The 24,737-nt window shown below is 38.5% G+C and overlaps 1 protein-coding gene across 3 annotated transcripts in view; it reads right to left on the minus strand.

The window, feature by feature from the left end:
- Positions 1 to 1,647: 1,647 nt before the first annotated feature.
- CHRFAM7A (CHRNA7 (exons 5-10) and FAM7A (exons A-E) fusion) overlaps positions 1,648 to 24,737 on the minus strand; it is a 46,446-nt gene continuing 23,356 nt past the window's right edge. For 2 of the 3 annotated variants that reach the window (XM_087745082.1, XM_087745084.1), the window contains exons 3-10: positions 23,463 to 23,507; positions 17,577 to 17,686; positions 11,997 to 12,076; positions 10,615 to 10,782; positions 10,031 to 10,225; positions 8,630 to 8,716; positions 7,852 to 7,961; positions 1,648 to 5,765 (exon numbers count right to left, since the gene is read on the minus strand). In XM_087745082.1, the coding sequence (XP_087601208.1) occupies positions 5,247 to 5,765; positions 7,852 to 7,961; positions 8,630 to 8,716; positions 10,031 to 10,225; positions 10,615 to 10,782; positions 11,997 to 12,076; positions 17,577 to 17,686; positions 23,463 to 23,507 (1,314 nt within the window). In that variant the 3' untranslated portion in view covers positions 1,648 to 5,246. The remainder of the gene's footprint in view (positions 5,766 to 7,851; positions 7,962 to 8,629; positions 8,717 to 10,030; positions 10,226 to 10,614; positions 10,783 to 11,996; positions 12,077 to 17,576; positions 17,687 to 23,462; positions 23,508 to 24,737) is intronic. The other variant, XM_087745083.1, reaches the window with a different exon arrangement.

A 24,737-nucleotide genomic window follows, 5' to 3' on the forward strand; every position in this document is an offset into this window, starting at 1 on the left:
CCAGTGCTCTGATGAACATTGCCACCCACAGGGTGTCCTGGTTTCAGCTGGGATAGAGTTAATTTTCTTCCTCGTAGCTGGTATAGTGCTGTGTTTTGGATTTAGTATGAGAATAATGTTGATAACACACTGATGTTTTAGTTGTTGCTAAGTAGTGCTTGCACTAGTCAAGGACTTTTTCGGCTCCCCGTGCTCTGCCAGGCGCACAAGAAGCTGGGAGGGGGCACAGCTGATCCAAACTGGCCAAAGGGCTATTCCATACCATATGACATCATGCTCAGTATATGAACTGGGGGGAGTTGGCCCGGGGGCCAGTGATCACTGCTCAGGGACTGGCTGGGTGTCAGTCAGCGGATGGTGAGCGGTTGCATCACTTGTTTTTCCTGGGTTTTGTTTCTCTCTCTCATTGTTTTCCTTTTAATTATTATTATATTTTATTTTAATTATTAATCTGTTCTTATCTCAACGCATGAGTTTTCTCACTTTTACTCTTCAGATTCTCTCCCCTTCACACTGGGGGTGGGGAGGGTGAGCGAGTGACTGTGTGGTGCTTGGTTGCCAACTGGGGCTAAACCATGACACAGGGTAATGACATTGGATCTGCTCATGTATTAACTCCTAAACCATAGCAGCTTTCAGTCTGCATATTAACCAACCAGATGCCTGAGAGTGGCAGCAGTCAGCAGTCTGATTGTAATCCCCATTCACAAACGCTTCAGAGATGGAGTGTGTGTGATGGTAGGTTTATACACTGTGCCAGGAAACTGTCTGGTGTGTGCTGAGCTAAACCATGTTGAAGTATAACAGTAAGTCTGAGATTATAATGTCCCGCTTCTCAGCACTCTAAAAGAGAGGGTAGGCATGTTGGCTTGGAAGAGTGAGCAGCCATCAGCATGAGCCTCACCTGAATCTCTCACATTGTGACCCATGGCAGCTCTTATCCAAAGACAGGTTGGATTCAGTAATATCTACATGCTTGTATGACTTGGTGTGTTGACCGTGACGAAGCAGGTCTTCATCAGCTGTCCCTTAGAAGCTTGTGGAAGCAATAAAACAATAAAGTCTTGGGTTCAGCAACCCTTGATTTTTCCTACTGGCATATGCTCAGCAGGATGCTGTAAAGATAGGAAGCTGTTTCAGCATGTGGCAGTACAACTCATCTGTCTGCAAAAAACTACACTGACATGTTTTTTCCCCATCTGGGGGATATTCTGCTGATTAGATATTTTTTCACCAGTAGCCAACAAACAATATTTGCAGCTGGCAAAACCAACAGTTTATTCAGCTGGTATGGATTTGTTTTTTCTCTCATTTCTCGCTTCTGTGTTAAACTTCAAGGAGTAAATTAATGCTGGCATTGAGGCCAGTCCAAAACTTACAGGGTGTTTCAGTCCTACTCAGTTAACTTTGATTGCTTATGTAAGACTGAAGTAATACATGTTTGGTGTGGGACTGGTTTGCTAAGAGGATATGAATGTATTTTTATTTATCAAAGACCTTTGTCATCCCAGATTGATATATCCAAAGACATTTTTCATTCTTTTATGGCTATTCATGTTTTCTACTGCTTGAGTTTATTTCCATGTTAGCAAAATGAGAAAGAATCAAAAGTCTCTTCTAAATCTTTTATTTGTACTGGACTGAAAAGGTATTGAATTGCTTATATGACAATCAGGACCTGACAGATGTAACTTCTCTTTCTAATGCCCTTTATGCAATGTTTCTTAATGTAAAAAATATATAACAAAAGGAAAGAAAATCTGTGACTTTGGTTTACCTTCTTTACTTGTTAAAGAAGGTGAAAAGTTGAATTGTCACAGGTGAATTGAGATTACATCCTGCAGCTAGAGATAGTGTAAAGAGAATTTAAAGAAACCTTTTAAAAAAGGTCTTACATAGTATTATCAATTCCTATATAAAATTATTTAATATTTTAAATACTGTTTAAATAATTTATCTGCATTTAAAACTAACCTTTTAAAATTTTATGTTTGGAACTTTTTTGGCATTAACACTTAAATAAATTTTTTTAAATATTAAAAAGTTTTCAAATATTCAATACAATTCAATATAAAACCAGAAAAAGTAATATACATTGTTCACACGTAGTATTGTACATGACAGCTGAGCTCTAGAGTGATCTTTTGAATTTGTCAGACAAGTCATAGCTCAGTTGCGGTGAACCACTTGCTTATCCTCTCTCTGGACTCTTAAGATTATAACAGATCCTTACCATCAATATGTAATCTTTAATATTATATACACATATGGTATACAGTATTTAATTTCCATCTCTATGCCCAGAATTGTAAATAAATATTTTTCCCAGCATTTGGATCAAAATATTGTTTAGCGCATACACAAATATATTTAAGACGCACACAATTTGACAAAAAACATACTAATTTTGCTCAGCTCAGTTATGGGAAAATTTAACTCATAGATGCAAAATAACGTAACTGAGAAGTTGTCACTGTTGTATTTAAAATTTATAATAACCTTATTACCAAATGTTTCCATGTTGCGTTAACAGTAGGAAAATTAGGATTCACTTGTCCCCTTGGTGCATTTTCATTAATCCTGCCAACGATAAAGGCAGTAGTGTACGCATGATGCTGGTGTCTTACAGGTACTTTTTCTAACACTTGGTATTCGCTGACACTATTACAAACTTTGACAGTATTAGAGACTCAGTGTTACAGACTTTGGCAGGACTTCACTAAAGGCCAAATACCAGTCTCCAGTTTTTAAGTGTAGGCATGTCTGTCATTGATAATGAAGTTTACTGTCAAATTGTAAATTGCTTTCTCCATCCTTCTGTAAAGAACTGTATTTAGCAAGATGATTTCTACAGATACTGTAAATGAATTCTGGTGGAAAGAGGGTACTCTCATGCTTCCTATATTACCTGTGTCATGTATTACGATTGTAATAGTTGTGTCCCATTGTACAAGGTAGTGCCCAAAAGCCTTCATTTCTTCTTGAAAAATTCTTGTCCAAGAGGACCCCAAAACTTTACAAAGTCTAAATGGAACATTCTGTGTAGCAACTTAGGGATACTTGTAGAAGGAAAAAATACCAATGCAAATCAACGTTTGCATCAGGAAGCCTAGTCTAGAAACATTACTCAGAAGAGCAGCACGTGCCACATGATATGTGTAGTTATTGACAAATGAACAAAACTCACATTTCAGATTTTGCACACTGATAGTTTCCTATTCACATGGAATCTACAAACTAGAAACTATTTGCAGGAATTATTGCATGGCTAATTCTTAATGACTGTTCCTGAAAATATAACTTTTTCACAGATAACTCTTAGACACTGTTTCAAGATGAGCTTTCAAGAAGGATTGGAATGCTTTGCTCATGTCTTTGCAGTGTGGTATTCTGAATGAACCTTCAGGAAGACAGAATTCACAAACAGAAATATTCTGCCTTCCTTTCACTCCTCCTGCCCTTTTCTCTAGCATGAAGGCGCTTGGTGTTCACTCAGGTGATGGACTGTACCTGTGGTGACTCTGGGCTTGGATTACATGAAATTTGATTCCCTTGCTTTCGGGGGAGCAGACTCTGAAAAGGAAATTGTTACGTAGGGAGAATAAGCATTTCAGTCAGTTTATTTTAATCCAGCTTAAGAAATAAACTGAGGCCTTGAGTTTATTTCACAGTAAAAACATGGTAAAACAACAGGCCTCCATTTGTGTCTCTGAAGACCTCAGCCAAAAAGTCAGGATTCTGTAGGATAAAGCAAGCAGTCAATGCTAAAGTAATTCTCCCCCACATCTTTTACCACTTATATCACTGGTCAGGACTACTGTTGTGCCAGCAAGAGGCTAATTCTCAGCTGTTTTGTACACACTGTGTTTCATGTCCTGGTATTCTTAGCTCAGCCCTTTTCATTGAGACATCGAAGTCACATGAAAACTAAGCGTATTTTGATGGGAGAATTTCAGAATCAGAAATAACATGAAGTGATGAACTATAAGTTTTGCCTTTGCAAATGTCTCTCTAGACTTAGAGAATTTGTATGTAAGTTTTAACCTTTCCTTGGACATATATGCAATGTGTATATATAAATATGTATTTATACAGTTCATAGTTTATATCAGACCCAAGAAAACTTTATTATTCATTAGTGCTCTTCGGATGATAAACTGAGCAGAAAAGGTGCAGTTTTCTTGTAAAAACATGTTATGGTGACTCAACAGGAGGAGGTCTATAAATGGCTAAGCATACAACAGATCAAACATTTAATTTTTAAATTAAAACCTTGATCTCAGGATTTAATGGCTTCTTTTTGCTTTAGATTCTTCATTTATGCTTAAGCCTGTACAAGATACTGTGTTACTTTTTCCACATTGGAATCCGGTTAACAGTAAAGAGAGAAGTGTGTGTATTTTTATTTTTTTTTAAACAAGTGAGGATAAAGGCATCATAAATCCTTCACTACCTTTTTGATAGTTAAAAAGGTCATCAGTTGAAAGAATGTCTTTCTGGGGAGAAGGAAGAAGTAGTAAACACTGCAAAAATTACTGTGAAGCCTGTTTAAGAATTCAGGCCAAATTTCTAGGTCAAATCCAGAAAGATATAGAAGGACAAGTTATGTGGTGTATCATCTTAACTTTCAGGTTTCTGGTGTCTCAGACAAATTCAGAATCCTGTAAACTCACATATGCTCTATGTAAAATGCATGGAGGGAGTTATGAGTGAGCTGGAGAGCTACATACCACACAACTCAGTAAGAAGCTGTAACTGAAAAGCAACCTGTTTCTCCCTTTTCTCTCTGCTGTTTGAACTTCCATCTATTTGGATTTAATCCTGTCCAAAACATAAGTGTTTATGATCACTCATTCAGATAGTTAAGATGGACTACCTTCTATCTTTTATAACAAAGTCTGGAAGAAGTGACATTTCTGGCATTGCCTGTTATTTTGTAATAGCCAGTTCAAAAATGTGCAAGAGACGGTGGTGCAATACCCTGTCATTCTGAAGGGACTCGCTGCCACTTCACATCTCCCACAGAAGAGCGCTCAGAGGAGCTGCGCCCAGGCAGCCCAGGGAGAAATCCTTGGCTGCCCTTCTGAAATGGTGCCACTCTTCCGAAAGGAGCTCAGGACCAGAGAGCGGGGCAAAAGAAAGCAGACAATGAGAAGCAGGACACTCATTAAAAACAAGCAATCAAACAAAACCACACTCTTGTTTGCTACATATCATACTTCAGAGAATCAGACTGTAGTTAGGAATTAAGCAAAATCTTTAGACACAGCCTCTACAAAGTTTGGTGCTGACATTAAAATACCAATTGTACAAATGATTGTGAAGACTGAAAAAGCCATCAGGCAGAGCCGATCCACTACAGAGGCTGCAAACTTCCATTCATTGCAAATGGCTTCTTCTTCATCCTGGTCTCTGAATCGGTTTGCAATGTACCTGACCTCTTCCAAGATCTTAGCCAAATCTGGGTCACCTTCAGAGGGGTGGCCACTGTGCAGCAGGTTTTCTTCGTCTGTTGGTGAGCAGGTCATCCTCCCACAGATCACCCCTGAATCAGTGGTAGGTGTGCAGTGAACCCCTTCCAGCCCCCTAAACCCAATGTATAGCATATTCCCATTACTGGATTGCTGTCCACTCACAGTGTTCATCTCCACACTTGATAGACTACATCGACGCTGTTTATGTTGACAAGCAGGACGCACTTTATCTTCCCCTGGTCTTTTCATCCTCAGAAACCAAGCACACCAGTTGAGAAGGATGATTCTTGTCTGAAAGAAAATTTTTGAGAATAAGCATCTCTTCACACAGCCACTGTCTTTGGGTGCTATTGGTATTTTTGCAGCCTGGGTGACTGACTGGTCCATGGTCTCTGCTTAGTCTGCACAGGAGTTCTAGAAAATGGTGCCACAATTTTCCAGCTGATTAATTTGCCAATCACTGAGGCCGCTTTCTTATTCTAGCAGTGCTGTTGATTGCCTCAGGCTGACTATCACTATTGGGAGTTCCCCCTCCTCTGATGGGAGTCTCTGTAGTGTTGATTTTTCCTTACACTTGAACAGTGATATGGCAGCCTTTTCCACCATTACTAGAAACCGTGAATTAAAAAAAAAACCAAAACAACACATTTACTGAAGAAGGGTCACTTTTTAATAGTCTTAATAGCGCTGCTTTAGACTGTAGTCAATAAGTTACAATCCTTTCACTTATAGTTGTGCTCTAATATTAAATTCACATGACATTACTGTTTGGAGGGGGCTGCTAAAACAGATGCTATACTGGACTGGACTGGACCACCGAGCTTTACAATGTTTTGGCTCTGTTCTCACGTTGTTTTCATGACAGTTGATTGAAGATGTTAGAAAACAGATCTGGATATGGCATGGAGAAAAGATGGAAAAATTACTTTGATTTAAAAAAAAATACTTTGCAAATTTAATCAGCGTGGATCATTTTATTGTTTCCCACATTGCCTTAATCCAGCCTTACAGAAAGTGCAGGCAAGCCAGAGACTGTTCCAGTTCAGATGCAAGCTTCTGTAATTTATTTCAATCAGATTTTAAGAGCTCATTTCAGTGTTTCTTTTCCAGAGCACTAATGAAATATTATTGTCTCCTATAATATGCAAATCTTACACTGTAATTAATATTAGATTTGGTCCATTTATTCTGACTGTGGATTGCCACTCAGAGTAGATATTATATCTAGGCAAACATCCCAACCAGAGACAGATCTTGCCCTGTTACTTTATTTACACTATCAAGCTTTACCAAGTAGGATAATATTCCATTGAGGGCCTGATCCAAAATCCACCAGTATCCAAATAATGTTTAATGCACTTCAGCTTCTCAACGCTAAAGCTCACTCCTCAACCTCAAGTACTCTGTTTTCTGAGGATGCTGGGCTCAGTACTAAACATTTGTCCCCTTTAGGTCATCAAACGTGTCTGAAGATGTATACCTTTTATTCTCTTCATTGAAATTTATTTTAAAGTCACCACCCCAGAACAGGCCAGGGAATATCTCATTATCTCTTGTCCACAGGGCACTGCTGTATGCACGTTCTTTTTGGCTAGTAAGGGTAATAATAACTCATTGTTCTAGAGACAAAAAGAGAGAAAGGGCTTTCCATCATCAGTAATGCCTGATGCTGCCATGAGCTGGGTGAAGTCAGGAGAAGTGGACAGTTAGCTGATTGATGATACTCATCAATATTTAGTAATCCAATAGCAGTGTAATGTTCTCTGTAAAAAACCACCACTCATAGAAAAAAGACTTTAATTTTTCTTTGCACTTTACAGATGTTCTTGACCAGAGATGTAAAGATGAGGATTTTCAGAGCAAGTTTCACTTCCACTTTAACAGCCATCTTTAACAAGTGCTTTTTAGGCTCTTGATGTTTCTGTCTGCACAGCAGCTAAATATGTAGCAGCTGCACAGCTGGACCTTGAGGCTAGTGTATTTCATGCATTTATAATCTCCATCAGCCCCTTAGTCTTTCCTTCTACCTGTTTCACTTCTGACATCTGCAGCTTATTTGAAAATCACCTTCCTTTATACATCTAGGTTTTATCAAAATCCTGAGGTGCTTCTAGCTGTTGTGAAGGAGATTCTGAATATAGAAACAAGTTGAGGTATAGTCATTCACTCTCTCTGACACACTCACCCTCTAAGAAGCCAACCACACGAAAGGTATCTGGACATCTCATTTCTGGTGAAACTACTTTTCAAACCAAAATGTTTAGGAAGGATTTAGATGTTTTTAACAGTAAGAAGTAAACATGGGTCTCTAGCTACTCTATCACATTCCTGATCTGGACATGTATGCAGTGCATAATGAATAAAAATCAAACCTTACCCATTTAGGCATTTTCCCCCCATCTGGATCATGATGATGGTATTGTAGAACAATAACAGTGACAACAACAGAAAGACCAACAATAATCATAGTGCTGGCAAAATACTGAGCTGCAAAATAAACAGATAATTACAGCAGTATACTTTGGCTGATATTGCTTTGTAGCTACTATAAGAGGTGTTTATATACATGCATACATAGTGTTAAGTTCTTTTTCTAGTGTAGTGATACATGTGCTACGTTAGGTACTTGTGGAAGATTTCTCAAAAGCAGAAGGAGCAGCCATTATTTTGAGAGGGTAGCCAGCCTTTAGTAATTGTCTTTGTGGAACTGAGCACCTGCTTTTTCTAAGCAACCCTGAAAAAAATTGTCCTCTAATTTTCTTTCACCAGTATTGTAGAAACTAGCTAGTACTTCTTTTGAAAAGTTTCTCTTTCTGTTTGAGCAATTACAATGGGAAGATTTAGCTCTGTTTACCTCTGTATTCCTAATGTCTGGCCAGTTGTGTCGAAAGTGCAACTTCTTCCATGGAAAACTGACTCCCTTATGCTTTCCTAAAATACACACAGGTTCTCTCTTTTGTCCAGAGCAGGGAGCACGGAAGTTGTGTAGGGGATCGCACCCATTAGAGCCTCTCATCAACTGGCAACATTTTTCTAATTCAATTGCAGTAGGCCATTGTACGGGTGGTAATTTGCCTTACTGCTGGCCTTCATGCAAAGTCACTGCACCTCATTTGACAAAAAATAAAAGTGAATAAAAGCTGTAGTTAGCTTACCGATTAAGGGCACAGAATCAGATGTTGCTGGCATAATTTCAGCCACAAGTAACATGAAGACAGTGAGAGACAATAAAACTGTTATACCTGAAAGATAAATATGACGTATGAAATTAGATCAGTAGCTTGTAATTATAAAGCAGAAGCAGAAAATTAATCTGAAGGAGTGCTCTTCGGAAGATGCATTCCCAGTTACCCTCGCACCAGCACATTAGTGGTACTCCTGTCCTTTCTTGTACTACCTCAAGTTCAGGGTAGCAGTGCTGCCAAACTAGTACCAATGCTTGCACAGATGTATATATTTTTAGATCTTTGTAGCTGTTCAGCTTTTGCTAATTAGCTGAGGTAAATCAAAGTAATTCTTGCTGCTTGTTTGCTTTAGAAACATGGTGTGATTTTGAGAATTTGAGCATATGACACTTGATTAATTGGTGTGGAAGCTACAGGTGGTGTAATGCATAATATTCCTGAAAAACAGATTTGCTTGGACAGACTTTGATATCTTTTGATATTAGCCACTGGGTTCTGCGTGTGGCTATGCTCAAGCAGTCTTGACTATTGATTTTTGGAGTTTGACTTCTGTTGCTCAGTGATGAGTTCCCATCTTTCTGGAACAAGGCTTAGCTCTTTTCTCAGGACGAGTCTTAAACAATAAGGAGCCATTGTCAGGTGGAAAAGGATTTAGGAACAAAGAATTTATCTTAAAATATGGGAAGGGACTTCCTGATTAGGGAGGCCACTACTGAATTAAACCATATTCTGGAGAAATGTCAGTTTTGTTTCTACCTTTTAACAGCTATGTGCACTTAGTAGAAGCCAGTGCATTTGCAGTTTTGTATGGGGCAAAAAGTTTCATTACATATTTAACCTCCGTCTTAAGGATCAAGTACTTAAAGTTATCAGGTTTGTTTCTCAAACTAATACTTTAGTTAAAATTCACTATAAAAACTAGAATAGTAGCAGTTAGAATCAATCTTTCTGAGAAGGCACCTTAGGCTCTTAATACAACTCACTAGTAAAAGGAAATATTAAGAAGAATTCCATGTTAAAGTGTTCAAAGGCATATTTGTAAACTTAAGCTTTATTCAGTGAATGTGGGATTTTTCTTCAGCAAATAAACATCAAAAAATAAACCTCTGCTTCTTAAGGAAGGTAGTCAGGAATTGTCATGTTTCTGCTTGGTTGGCCTGAATTTCTCCATTTCACAACTTCAGTGTACCCTAAGCTGCGAGCAAGGATTAAACATCACCCAGCTTCAGCATCAAACAGTAAAAATAGCTCATGAGCCAGAACAGGGCACACAAGCTATTCCTCCTTGCCTACGAAGACTGTTTGAAAAACTTTTAAAAGGACAACTTCTTTTGGTTTGGTCATATTTACAATATCCTATTAAAGATTTACCTAGTGAGATCTTTTCTCCCGAGTCTGCTGGAAGCAGAAAAACTAACAATGCAAGTGCCGATATCAGTACACAAGGAATAAGAAGATTGAGTCCGTAATAGAGAGTCCTACGTCTCATAGTTACTGTGAATGTTACGTCAGGGTAGGGTTCTTTACAACATTCATAAAAACTCTCAGTTCTCTTCCCAGGAATTCCTGTGTAGGAGGGAAAAGGAAGAAAACCAGAAATTAATGTGAATAAACTGTATATTATGTAGTGATTATTTTAAAAAAGGATAAATATAGCTTTCTGAGTTTTACTGTAGGTAAAACTACTTCTTGAAGCTTAATTCCCAATTAAGTCATTTTTGTCAGATAATAAAGGAAAATCAGATAAAAGGTACTTACTGAAGCAATTCAAGCAGCAATTTTGTCACCTACTTTTTAATGTTGATTTACATCTGACATCTGTTCTCAGAGTTTCAAATGCTACTAGCTGGGTCATTTATTCATTTAATTTGTCTTCATTTCCCAATCATTGTTTCATCCATTTCAGCAGCGGAGACAAGGCTGCAAGTTCATGGTGTAAGAAATCACGAGCTTACCTACTAAATCCCACTCTCCATTTGAAATGTAGCCAGATATATCTGCTTCTTGCATTTGTAAGTCCAAGGACCAGCCTCCGTAAGTCCAGGATCCAAACTTCAGGTTACACTTCTGAACGTCAAACGGAAACCAGCGTACATCTATGTAGCATGAGCTTTTAAATATGCCTAGATTGGATTTTAAACAAGAATGCTTAATTTAAATGCTTGTTCCACATAATTTCATGTACGTTTTGTAACCAGACCTTGTTCTACGTTGCGCCCTCTGTTTTTTACTTGTAAAGCATACTTAATCTCAGTTGTGTCTTGACAGGTAAATAGCAGAAGTCAGTCAGAAAAGGGAAAGAACTGCACCATTAATGTATTGATGTTATAAACTATTTTTTGAACTACATTTCCATTTTGGCACATAGTGGGAGAATGTTTAGAGAAGAGCTTAGGTTTCTAGATACTGTATTTCAGAAAGAAATGAAGCAGAATATGCAATCTGTTTCTCCTATTTCTTTTACTGAATAAAATAAGAAAACCTGAAAGATTATTTGCTGCCTTATTAGATTTACATGATCTTGATTTATTCAGGAAAGCCAGCTTCTTATTTTTCACTTGTTGAGTCAAGCTCTGTCTTTTAGCAGCTTTCGGAATTGAATTGAAACCCCCCTGCCAAATGGAACATCTTAAATCAAAAGAACAACAGGAAAACCCCTAAAATCCTCTGGGGATCTTAGATGGAGAAACTAATTTGTCTGGAAAGCACTTGGCTCTGTTGCTGTAGTTTCTAAAATTCAGATCGTAGGAAGAGTTAATTCTAAGAATTATGCTAATTAAGTTTGGGAATAGAAACAGGACTCTACTGCTATACATCCAGAGAGTCAGGGATATATTTCTGATATCAAATAAATATCAAACACAGACTACTTTCCTTTCAGACTAAAAATCGTTTTGAGGAAGCATCCAGGGAATCATTTCAAATAGAAGATACATCCAACATGTTACTAAGCATCTTATTGTGAAGTTAGCGTATTAATAGAAGAAACAGCTAAATTAATGAAATAATTTTTTATTAAGAGACATTATCATGGCTTTAATAAGCAATATTTTTTTATATTAAGGGCTTTTATTTTTTTATTTTCTTTTGTACTTCCACACTTCTGAAATAGTGCATTATGACAGAAGAATTTACATAATTGCAAGAAAAAATGTATCTTGTATGGTAGCTTTCATACAGAAGTGTTAACCATGTAATTTATGATGCATCTAGGCTTAAATCTATCAGATGATGCTAGCTAGATAAATAAAATACCAGAGAATTGATGTCAAATTTGAAAACGCACCACACATAAGTAGTCTGAGTTATCAAAATTTATGACATGAAAACAGCCTACCTGGTGGCAGATATTGGCAATGTCCTGAAGAATTGACTAAAACATTAGTGTGAAATGTAGCATCAAATCTTTCATCAGCGCTAGAACAGGGAAGAAACAAAATGGGTTATATGCTCTTTGACTGGCTGAAGAATATTTCAGACAAATCCGTTCTTCATAAAAGGATTATTTCTCCCCACAAACTTGACGGCTTTTTTCCGGTCACCAGTTTTCTGTGGCTTCAGAGGAACTGGCCTGATACTGTTGGATTTGTTCCTGATTAACAACTTTAAGTGAAGATGAGCCACCTCATTTTCACTGCTCACCTATTCCACTACATTCGTTATGGTGCCTTGGATCTATTGATTTCCATTTGGAAAGTAAGCACTTTTAAAAAACTTCTCAAGCAACTGTACAGGGAAGTCTGTTCTCTTGCTGTCTACATTGACAGCAGCTAATGAATACTGAGGAGATGGATACTCCAGCGTCTCATCCTACCCCTTTGCATGGGTGAATGTTATTACTACATGTCATACGTAAGACTGTTATATGCAGCTCCAGCCTTCACTATCTACTTCAGAACCCACAAACTGGGTTCAGCAAAAAAAAGAAACCCTATTAGAGGTGTCAGTGTAGCGGTGCTGGCCAGGACCGCCCTGGTGTGCCGTTCTTACAAGTCTCTAGAAAAGAATCGTAATATCACATGGAGAGTGATGAATTGGCAGCTACTGCCAAGGAGTATCTCAACTACATCTGACACTATGTCCCAGGAATTTACTAGGCGTTAAAATTTTAAGAACTTCTAGATGGGAAACAACCTATTTTCAAATATTTAGATGATGAAATAAAGACTCTTTCCTATGAAAAGTTTAGTAAGTTTGCTGATTTAAATCACTCTATGAAAGATGTTTAGATTACTTACCATTGCAATGGATATATACTCATATAATATTGTGCCCTATTTCACAGTTCCCATTTACTATTGCAGGTTTTTGTGGTAAGGTATTACAGATTCTGATCTATACATCTTTTAAAGTTCAGGACCTGGGTATTCAAGAAATTGTCGCAGTTATTGAAATTGGTGCCTAGATTAAATTGCACAGAATTTACTGGGAAGGTACTAGCAGTGAATGATCTTTGCATCTCAAAATTATTTCAGGAACTGCTGTGTTGAGTTCACGTCTGATGGCTGTTGGCCTTGATTATAGACAAAGGCTCCTTTCTCAGGCTCTCATTTGTGCAGGGGGTAAGCAAAATGAGATGTAGGCTACTGTACTTTGTTGTATTGTTTGTAGTTTCCAAACAGTCACCTTGTGGGGATGGGTTGGCACACAAGGCAAATACAGTGCCAGCCGCTCTAGGGCAGGGCAAAGGAGGTCGCACAAGCCTCAGGGTCTGGCTTCTTGCTGCGGTCTGTGCATTCATTGATCTAAGAACCTGTGTTGTCTCTAGGATGATTTGAACACGACAAGTCTCTGATGTCTCTTTGCCTATTCGTGGTTTAGTATCTCATAATTTTCTAATCACCTTCTAAAGCATCATCAGAAAAATACAGTAAGACTGAGATGAGGGGAAAGTGAAATATTCATAATTCTAGCAGAAAATAAAGTATAATAAATGGTATATTTTTCCAGCAGGAAAACTGTATTGAAATATTCTTTTTAAAAAAGAAGACTTCAATATTTGATCTATTCTGATGCAAATTTTGTATCTCAGAAGCTAAAATAAAGCAATCATTATTTTAGTCACCGTTACTTTGCATTTTATTTTCCACTTACGTATTTGAAGAAATTACATTTTAAAAATATCTGGACTGGTCTGTGAAATATGCAGACAAGAAAAAACTAAATCCGAATAATTACTTGCCCATCTGGAGTTGCACTTTTTCCTGTGGTTAGCAGAAGCCTCACAGTGTTGAAAATCTTTGCAACTATTCAATTTGAACTCTGAAGACAAGCACAAAAGTCTAAATATTGTGTATGTAGCATGAATGGATTCCAGCACTTGGAGGGGAAAAGGCAATTCAATCCTAAGGCAGTTGAACTAATGTAGGCTGCTCTCCTTCAGCTTCTCAACTCATGGCTGGATTCTCAGAGTTCATGTTGCAGCTTCTCTTCCAGTTGGAGCACTTATTGTTCTCCCTTCTCATCTTGACTGCCTGTTTTCACGACAGTTGTAAAAAACTGGTACTGCTAAGATCTCCACTGATTGCACTGCTAAATTTGGCAGAAATGCATTCAGAGGATACTGGGGAAAGCGGCAGCAAGAAAGATCATACACAAATGCATATATTCACACAGGTGTGCGCACACACACGTGCATAAGTCTCGTTTCCTTAGAAAACCAGACTTCAAGTCCTGTAACACGTTTCTATATTAGACATAGACAAGTAATTGCTTTGACTTGAAATTAATAAGAGCTATATGATGAAACTCAAACAAGTAGTCAAATTTAGGATGTAAAAATATCCATGCCACACAAATTACTTGTAAAGTGGAAATTAATGACTAGAAATAAAATTCTTAGCCTCCTAGACTATATTCTCTTCTATTCCCCTTGAGTGGAGGGCAGTTAAGCACCAGAAGGTTGCTTCTAAGACCTTGCTGCTGTTTCTGGTAATGGGCAAAAATAAAATTTTCAAAAGGACACAAGTGATCAAGGAACCTAGGTTTCATTGCCATGTGACTTTGCCTTTGACACATTCTTAAAAGAATATCAAGAGGTATTCAGACTCAAATATGAAACTCTTCTCTGAAAAAGGAGCATATGTGCTTTCCTACACTGTGCTTCTAATTGTTTTTTGAAATGCAGTGCTTCAATTGGGAATGCACCAAGTAGCTAAGCCTTTGCTTGATGAGACTTTGCACTCAAATGTAATGATAGAAAACCATTTCTGCTACATTTCTTCTTCAGGGTATAACCACTTGAAAGCAGATATTGACTGCAGTACATTGGTATGACAAAGCTGTACCTAGCAGATATTATCCCACTGGGACCTATCTGGAGAATCTCAGGTTTATAAAATGGGAAAAATGAAACTGTTAAAATGAGACATAACTATCAGAATTTTTGTTATTCCATGAAGTACTGAACACTATGTGGCCATTTAGAAAATAATACCACCAGAAATGAGCACTTTTAATAAGTCTAGTAAAACCGACAAAGTGGAAGAGAGCCATACATGACACTAACACAGTCAATCCTAGAATTTGTACATAGGCCCAGATTTTCTGCCCTCGGAAAAACTACAGACGAACAGGCCCTGCTCTTTTCACAGTAGACTGGTTGTAAAATTTAATACAGCTGCCACAATGTTCTCTATACTAGGCTGCAGCAAGATGCGTAAGGACTCAAAACATAGTGAAACATGCATTCACTAAAATGAAAAATGAATTTATAGTTCATTAATTTCTTGGTAACTGCAGATGCATGTCCCTAGTGGAGCGTATAGAAATTGAAAGCATCTATCTCAAAATACCATGTCACTATAAGAGAACATCTTAACATTCCCAATCCAATTTCATACAGGAATAAGAATTTGTTCTAAATAGCTTTGCTCTTTGACTAAACTCTGAATAAGATTTTGGATTAAGTATGTGTTCGAAATAGAAACAGTGTAGAATAATTATTTCATGACTGTGCCATAGTTAACAATCCCAAGATTCAAAAACCTATATTAACAGAAAACTAGTGTTTTCAGTTCTTCAGGTTATTAAGTTAGCCTTCTCATTCTATAATGTGCCTCAGCTACATTTAGCATGTATGTATTAGTATTACTAATTCCTAAAAAATTACCCTTTCATTTTGGATATACTTAAATATTGAAGCATAAATCCTCAGACACACTGAAAGTCTCTCTCAGGTATGTGATATATGTAAAGAAGAGTATTGTCATAATTCATTCTTTTGGAAACCTCTAAACTGCTGTTGTAGAGTACCAGTGTTATAGCATACACAGTGTGTTATTCAGCAGAAGAACAAAAATGAATGCGTGATTTGGTGGATTCTCCCAAGAATGCTGTAATTTACAGAATCAAGGTAGCTAGGAATAAATACTCAAGAGAACAAATTTGCATTGAAAAATACATTAAGCAAGATTAATGTTGCAAAAATACCTGTCCAGGTTGCATGCTGCTCCATTTTGTGTACAGAGCATTTGGAAGTTTTTTTAGGCTGGTGTATAGAGAACTGAAGCACTAATTGCCATGCTTAAACCGGAAACAAGAAGTAATCTTGACAGGCCATTACCGTAAGTATGGTGAACTCCAGTGGAGATAGCCTCAAATCGTTTAGTATTAATTGTACCTTTGAGAGAAGCACTGCAGCATACTGTAAGCAAAGCAGTAATGTAGGCCCTAGAGAGAAGTACTAAGTGGCTGACAAATGCTGTCACTGGGTGCTGTTATCACATCATTACAATTCAACAACACCTGTGACAGTGACGTTGATCATAAACGTGATCATCAAATGGCAAAAGAGAGCATAACTGCAGCTGACATATTGGGTACAGCTATTATCTAGGTCTTGTTGCAACAAAAAGTAGCTCCTGAAGTGGGGACGGAGAGTCAGGTTGATAAACACAGCAGGGTTGTCTTCTTAGTAGACATATGGCAGAGAAAGAGAGGAAAAAAGCCATCAGGAAGACAAAAGGTTCATGTCATCTGCATGGGCAAAAACATAACAGCATACCCTGGCTATCACAAAAGAGCCAGTACAACATGTACAAAGCTGATGTAAAGTCTTTCCAGTATCTGGGGAACAGCACACAGGCCCACAACAACTGCAGAAAAAGGCAAGTTGTTAAAGACCAGACAGCTCTCAGTGCTTTATTTTTTTAAACTAAACAAATTCCACAATGGCAACTACCATATAGTGGTACAGCCAAAGAATCTCTCAATGTCAGCCAAAGGTTCTGCAGTGGATTGATGGCAATCTGTCTGTCCCTGAAATAAGCCCAACTCAGAACACATAGTTTGAAGAGGAGAGCAGCAAATACTCTAGCTATTTTTGTAGCAGGAAGAAAGAGTGACACCAAAACTGGACATGGGAAAATGCAACCATACTTACTTTTTTTTTTTTACATTTACCTATCCTGCCTCTAGCGAAACCCAAACTAAAACTAGACAAGCAGTCAAAAGTCAGATTGTAATTCACCAGTAAACATTTAGATCAAACAAATAATTTAAGAGGAAATTATCACTACCTGTGCCATTAAACACAGCCAGAAAAGTTTAGTTTTCTAATCATCTCACAAAACCTAACTAGAATTGGTGGTAGGGAGGATGTCGTTGTTTACGAAGTATTTTCAAATATGACCTTCTCTTGTGTAAACAAGAGACTGGTAATTTTCCAGTATTGCAAAAACCTAGAAAGTTTTGGAAAAGTATTTCAAAACCTAGGCATTCTGATGACATGATTATGCCATTTGCCTTGCCTTATCTTTGCAACTGGACAGGGTGCTAGATAATCTCATCTAGGCCCCCTTTCCCACAAAAGGTTGGACCAGTTGATCTTTCGAGGTCCCTTCCAACCTGGGCTATTCTGTGATCCTATAATTCTATGATCTTCTCTGCTTCCCCACATGAAAAAAAGTGTATCTACCTGTTATAGAGAAGAATATCTGGCTTCCAAATCAGTCCATCAGGAAAACGGACATTCTTCACTCCTGGGTATTCAGACACGTTCCACTGTAGATAATGATCTGTCCAGTACTAAGACATACACACAAAAAGTAAGTTAGGTCATCTCATACACTGGTTTACTGTCGTTCTCTAGGGACTGGGTAGCCTGAAACAATAGGTGTTCTCTTGTTAAAGAGATACTATTTAGCTTCAGGCAGTGAAATGTTTGGAAAGGGTGAATTAGGCCACCTAGAGCTCAATAGAGAGCATAAAAATCTCATTTTCAATTCACGCTGCAGTGCACATAACAGCCTATAAAAGAAGATTTGGGGTGCTTGTGTTTTATTGTTCATGCTGTCTCGGGTGCCAATTTGGGATAGAATGGATTTTCTTCTACAATTCATACATTAACTTCAATTATGTTTATCTTCATAGACAACTTTGTTTTCTGTTGTTGGAAATTCTCAGGTTGTAATAACTTGATTATAGACCTGAGGTAGACCAGCTGACAGTCACTGCTGACAGGGAAAACAACTGAAATGGCAGAATGGTTAATACTAGCACAGAAGGTCTTAGCAGCTCCTGTGGCCTGAAGTTAGGCAGCCTCGGGGGCAGATGCTCAGCAGCACCGCACTGTCCCACAAGCTTCCTTCCTGGTGCACTGGAGGCATCCACCCTGGGGACTATCCATGCTCCTTTCAACTCGTCCTTGACTGCCAGTATAGGCAGGGAGTCTGTCACAGTCAAACCAACAGGGGTTTGGTCTGCGTTTAGCATTGCTAAATCCCAGATACTGTCATTGAAACATGTGGTTGTGCAGAGTCATAAACAAAAGCACTGCCCCAAACTGCAGGCAGCTGAGTACCGTGGCAGCTCTAGCAAGCTAGTTACCTCCCAGTCTCCTGAGAAACACTAGCATGAGCTACTGTATTTTCCTGAAACCGAGGCTGCACTTCACCCCTTACTAAGCAGATGACTTGTTGGGATACAAGGGTGGTTATTGTTGTGCGCAAAAGGTATAAATAAGAAATAAAGTTTATTTTGTTTCACAAAAATTATTTTTTCTTATAATTTCTATGCTTCATTATATTGTGCCTCTCTCTATCCCCAAATTATGTTATTTACCTCAGTTTCACGTAGCTGTAGACATCATATAACTTAAGAGTGAAAACTCCTCCAGATTTACAGTGCTGTTGCAATGCCAGATGTTAGTCTTTTAAATGTAAACTTTGAAATGGGTGAGTAAATGTACGATAGTTATCCCTTCCACAATCTAGTGGCTCTTGTCAAAATCTTTGACAGACATTAAGGTCAGAAAAAATCTCCAATGGGTATTATTCTGGATGAGGGGATTGAGTGCACCCTCAGTAAGTTTGCAGATGTCACCAAGTTGGGTGGAAGTGTCGATCTGCTGGAGGGTAGGAAGGCCCTACACAGGGACCTGGGCAGGCTGGATCGTTGGGCCGAGGCCAACTGTATGAGGTTCAACAAGGCTCAGTGCCAGGTCCTGCACTTGGGTCACAACAACCCCATGCAATGCTACAGGCTTGGGGAGGAGTGGCTGGAGAGCTGCCTGGCAGAAAAGGACCTGGGGGTGTTGGTTGACAGCCACCTGAACATGAGCCAGCAGTGTGCCCAGGTGGCCAAGAGGGCCAATGGCATCCTGGCTTGTATCAGGAATAGTGTGGCCAGCAGGACCAGGGAGGTGATGGTGCCCCTGTACTGGGCACTGGTGAGGCCGCACCTCGAGTACTGTGTTCAGTTTTGGGCCCCTCCCTCCAAGAAGGACATCGAGGTGCTGGAGCGTGTCCAGAGGAGGGCAATGAAGTTGGTGAAGGGTCTAGAGCACAAGTCTTATGAGGAGCAGCTGAGGGAGCTGGGGTTGTTTAGTTTGGAGAAGAGGAGGCTGAGGGGAGACCTTATTGCTCTCTGCAACTACCTGGAAGGAGGTTGTAGCGAGGTGGGGGTCAGTCTCTTCTCCCAAGTAACAAGCAACAGGACAAGAGGAAACGGCCTCAAGCTGCGCCAGGGCACGTTTAGGTTGGATATTAGGAAAAACTTCTTCACTGAAAGGGCAGTCAGGCATTGGAACAGGCTGCCCAGGGAAGTGGTTGAGTCTCCATCCCTGGAGGTACTTAAAGGAAGGGTGGATGTGGTGCTCGAGGACATGGTTTAGTGGTGGACTTGGCAGTGACAGGTGAACGGTTGGATTCGATGATCTTAAGGGTCTTTTCCAACCTTAATGATTCTATGATTGTGGAGGTAATGTCATTGATCATTCTCATGGGGTATTCACATCAAATTGTTGTACATAATTCCTTGCATTACTGTCACAGGCAAGTTTCAGTTTGATACACCAAACACGTCCCCAGTTAGCCTCGTGCTGCAGGTATTCAAATTCATTCTTGTACCTCTAGAACAGTGTTTGTAAGTGACTGTTTTGCTGCATGCAACACATCTAATAGCATTCATCACACATCTTTTGTAAAGCTTTTACTATACAATTTCTTGGCCTGTGCTTCCATATTTATCTAATTCATTTTTTACTATGAATTTGTAGCGCCTTGTCACCTGGACAAATGATCTGAGTTGTGCATTGCTTTTTCCTTTTGCTTTACAGATAATAGTTTTTTACAGAAATCTTAAATCAGAATATCTGATGGGCTCTGTTCATAGCTTTTTCTTTTCGCTGCCTGCTCCATTCACGGTCCTCTAATTAAACTATGTGTATTGCTCACGCTTATCTATACACAGCTTCTGTAAGCTGATCAACTGCTTCCCCCTTTTTTTTTTTTTTTTTTTAGGAAATTTTACGTCCACTTTTACAGTAAATTGTATTACATAATTACCCGATAGACAAATGTCACTGTAATTTTTACCACTTCATCTTTTTGGAATGTAGACATACTGAGATCCTCATGATACCTCTATTTTTCACAAAGCCCAGCAATGTAAACAAATACAATGTGTGATTTTGAGGCATTTAAACCTGTGGGCTCTTGTTGGCTTTAGGCGACTCATTTTCAGGAGCTGACAGAACAGGTCACAGATTTCTGAGTAGCGGCTGCAGGGCTGGGGCTGGCAGGCCGTGGGCAGCTGCGGCAAACCTCGCTGCCCACCAGCGTGGTTGTGTGCAGCAGGCTCTCCTGTTCAGTTCTATCTGTATTGCATTGCAATAATTTATATCAATATATCCAATGATTTCTTATTCTAACTTCTTTTAGGAGTTATCATGGCCAAACGATGTAGCATAGGGTGATGCTGAATGATGTAAAGACAGTCAAAGGGTGATAGAAAACTTAATATTAAAGTCTGTATTAGAGATAATGTTAAGCAGATTGTACGGTTGCTCTGTTAAGCCATGTGTACGAAGTGCTTACCCATCCAGCTGGACACGAGCTGCCTCATTTTGTTTTAACTTTAGAGCTACAATCTCCACTGTAGCTGAAGTACATTTGATGCAGATAGTAAACAGCTCAGGGTACTCGGGTTAGTATTAATCTGTGTGACTAGGCAAGGCTCCTGCTGTAACTTAGATCAAGTTTAAGATTTTGATACTGAACAGTATTGCCATGGAGATAGTGGTCAGGATCAAAGAGTCTGCCTGTAAAAATACGAGATTTATATTCCCCTTTCTCCCAGATTAGTTTTTGTATTTAATTATTTCTGTGATGATTAGACAAAATATATTTAAGATACATCTCTGATTATACACACATATATATCGAAAAAGGGAGTGGAGAGGGAAATTCAGGGAAAAACTTACTCCAGACCATAAATAATAAACATAATAAAATGACATATGTTTGCCTTAAGCATGCTTTGAATCTGTGTAGTATACCATTAATAGACAGTTAATATGCAAACACATTTCATTTTTTTTTTTTAATGTGTACACAGGCCATGAAGAATGGCTACGTTTTTTGTAGCAATCAAGTGATCTGCTCATTGCAGTCTTAACATGCTGCACATACAGTATGTGCTAAGGTGAATAAATCAAAAGAAATACGGAACATATAAAAGAATCAGGGATTTCCTTAGGGAAAAAAAAAAACAATCTCAAAAAGGCTAAGGATGCTGTGGGATAAAAGAGAAGGAAAATAAGTGATAGCTTCTTGAGTATGAATTGTCATCTGTTTTCCTGGTAAGAAATCATAGCAACTGTTGTCATTGTAGCTCAAAGCCAAAAACATATTATATTTGACAGTTTTAATCTTACTGTACAACAAGCCTGTAAAATAACATGAGCTGCATGCTTCTTCCATGTCAGCTTTTCTTTGTGAATAAATGGAATAGCCATGCTATCCTTTGTAGGACAACAAAATAGTCTTTCATTTGTTTCTTAAGGCCTACCACAGTGCAAGAGAGGTGCTCTACAGAAAATGTTACAATAAAAGAAAAAAGAATACATTTAAACTGAATGATCTGGTTAAAGAAACTGAAAGGTGTAAAGTTTCTGTGGAAGCAGCATCCTTATCTTGAATAATAAAACTCTTCTGTGAACCTTTACTTAACCCAAACAGTTCAGTTTCTGTAATACAGATGGGAATTAAACTAATGGCAAATTCTCATCCTAGCTGCTATAGTATGCAGAAAGCTCCCCATATCACTCCCTCACTTATGGTAGAAATGTTTTGTGGAAGCATTAGGAGCTCACAGTAGTCAGCATGGTAAGAAGCATCTTAGTATTAAACTAATGCAAAAAAAATAACCAGTCAATCAAATCGGAATAAATCTGTGTAGGCTCCTTTGCTTAGAAGCTGTTCTCTCACTAGTTAACCTTACAGAGAAAAGAAATTCAAAATACTCTCACAAAGTTCTTGAATATTCTGTTATCTGTTCCATTTATTAAAACGTGAGTGAAACTTACTCCTGCCCAGCAAGGCCTGCCATGACTCAATGGGAGCAAAGTTCTCTGCTGTGGTATCTAGTGGTGGCAATTGTTATGGTTAAGTAATAAGAGAGGATGTGAAATTCTGTGACAACTATAGCAACTAAACATTGCAACAGAAGGTCAAATAAAGCTACTGTTTGAAAAATGAACACCGTATGTGGGCAAAACAAACTGGGAAACCAGGAAAAAGTATACTGTTTCCAGCTGAACATTAGGAAACTGAATGATGTTCCAGTACTCATTTTAGTCACGTAACTGAGATACAGAATTTGGAGAAGGAACATAAAAAACCTCTCGTGTTCACAGTTAACTTCTGCTGACGACCTATGTTTAAACAACATTTTGAACAACATGGGAACAGCACGGCCATTTTAATTAAAATCCTCTTGCAGGATCTTAAGGAGATTGACAGCAAAGCAAGTGGGATGGCAGAGACATTCAGTTAGGACAGTGGCAGCAGCTCTCACGAGATAATGAACCTCTTTGGAACAATTTTTCCCCTGTATCAGAAGAACCATCTGGCAATTTTCAGCGTACTGATCAGAACAGCTATTACAGATGAATTGCATTTCTTGTATGTATCGTTCTCTTTCACCATCAAATGATTTACCACAACATAATGGATGTGTTGAAATGGGTGAAAAGGCACTTGCACCTACAGTTCCTCTACCTGGGACTCTTAGGACACTGGTGTCTTATGATGATTAAGAATTTAGCGTGACTAAATCAACTACAATGAGTTAGTAACTTACTTAGATGGAGTGACTCAAATTCTTAAAAGTTTTCAGAAATACCTGAAACAGCATCAAGACCTAAATCTCAGCCTTACAGTTTTCCGTTCAGCCTAGCTTTGTCCACTATGTAGCAAGATATAGAACAAAAGCTTGAAAGTTTCCTAAAATTCAACCCCCCCACCAGATTAAACTCAAAAGACCAGAGGGGAAAAAACCCATAGTTTGTTTCAAAACTCACCATTTGTAGCCAGATGTTTGTTGTTAATACTTGATTCTTTTCATCCTGAGAAGGAGGAGGAGAGGAAGAAGAAAAAAACAAACCACAGCTTAGAGCCCCACAGTTAAAACAACACTGGTAAATATATTTGACTATTATGAAATAGCCAGTTGTGCTAAGGTATGTTTTAAAGCAAAGGGAATCATTGCCTCAAACTTACTGCAACACAAGTTTTCACAGGTACTTTTTAATGTATTTCATATTACCACAGTTAATCAAACTGTTTCCTGAGGGTATCCTTCTGCCAGACTCTTCCCTGGGGCTCCTTCTTTAATAAATCTCAGAATTCAAAGCAGATTACAGTAGGAGTTGCCTGCTTCACCTTTGTTAGGAGCAGCCCTCTCACTAATTAACCTTAAACACCAGACATATGCAGGTAATAGAAAAAATATTGAACAAAGTGTGACTAAGGTCAGATGATGTGTGTTGAGGCCACATGGAGTAGCTTAACAGGCAAGTAGCATCACTGATATCAGTGGAACTATACAAAAAGTGTTGTATCAGCTTTACCAGAAAACTGTTGTCAGGGCAGAACATTATTATTCTGCCTGGCACAGTTCCAATTTGAAGGCCTTCCCCCTTGCCTCCTGTGACTATTTGATGTAAGTTCAGGGGACACAAAAGGAATCTTAATACTGCAGTTAATTAGAGAGTTTAATTCTTCACTCCTCAGACACAGGAAAACATTGGTGACCTTATTTCTGTGGAGGTACTGTATCAGTATCCAGCTGGGTTGTGTGAAGCTAATGGAATATACTATATATACTGTCAGTATTACACGTTCTCCAAACTGAATGCACAATCCTTGTCCCCACACCAGTCAAAGCTTCATTTACAGTCTAAGGAAGTATCACAGCATGTTTCAGTCACCTGTACAGCAGCAACTGTCAGAGTTGCTCGTACGTCTAGACCTGTGAACTTACATCTCTCACTGGTGAACTTAAATGTTGTTCCTAAATGCCTCAAAATAGCAAAAAAAAAAAAAAAAAAAAAAAAGGTTTAATCACATTTAATATAAAAACAAAGCTTTCTTCTTTTTTTGATAATACTCTCTACTAAGGGTAAATACTCCTTACTATTTTGCTGTTGTTTGGTGGGCTTCTAACTGAACAAAAGTCCTGAGAGACCTTTAATTGAAGCCATTTTGGAGCAGCACAATAACAAAAAGTTACACAGTACGTAAAATCAAATACAGTTCAAGGGACAATGGCATTCTTAAAGCAAGTGAAGCCTTTT

This window comes from Nipponia nippon, unplaced genomic scaffold (assembly GCF_047370975.1).
Source record: "Nipponia nippon isolate SJK-2023a ecotype South Korea unplaced genomic scaffold, ASM4737097v1 scaffold_9, whole genome shotgun sequence".
In the NCBI taxonomy this organism is placed as follows: Eukaryota; Metazoa; Chordata; class Aves; order Pelecaniformes; family Threskiornithidae; genus Nipponia; species Nipponia nippon.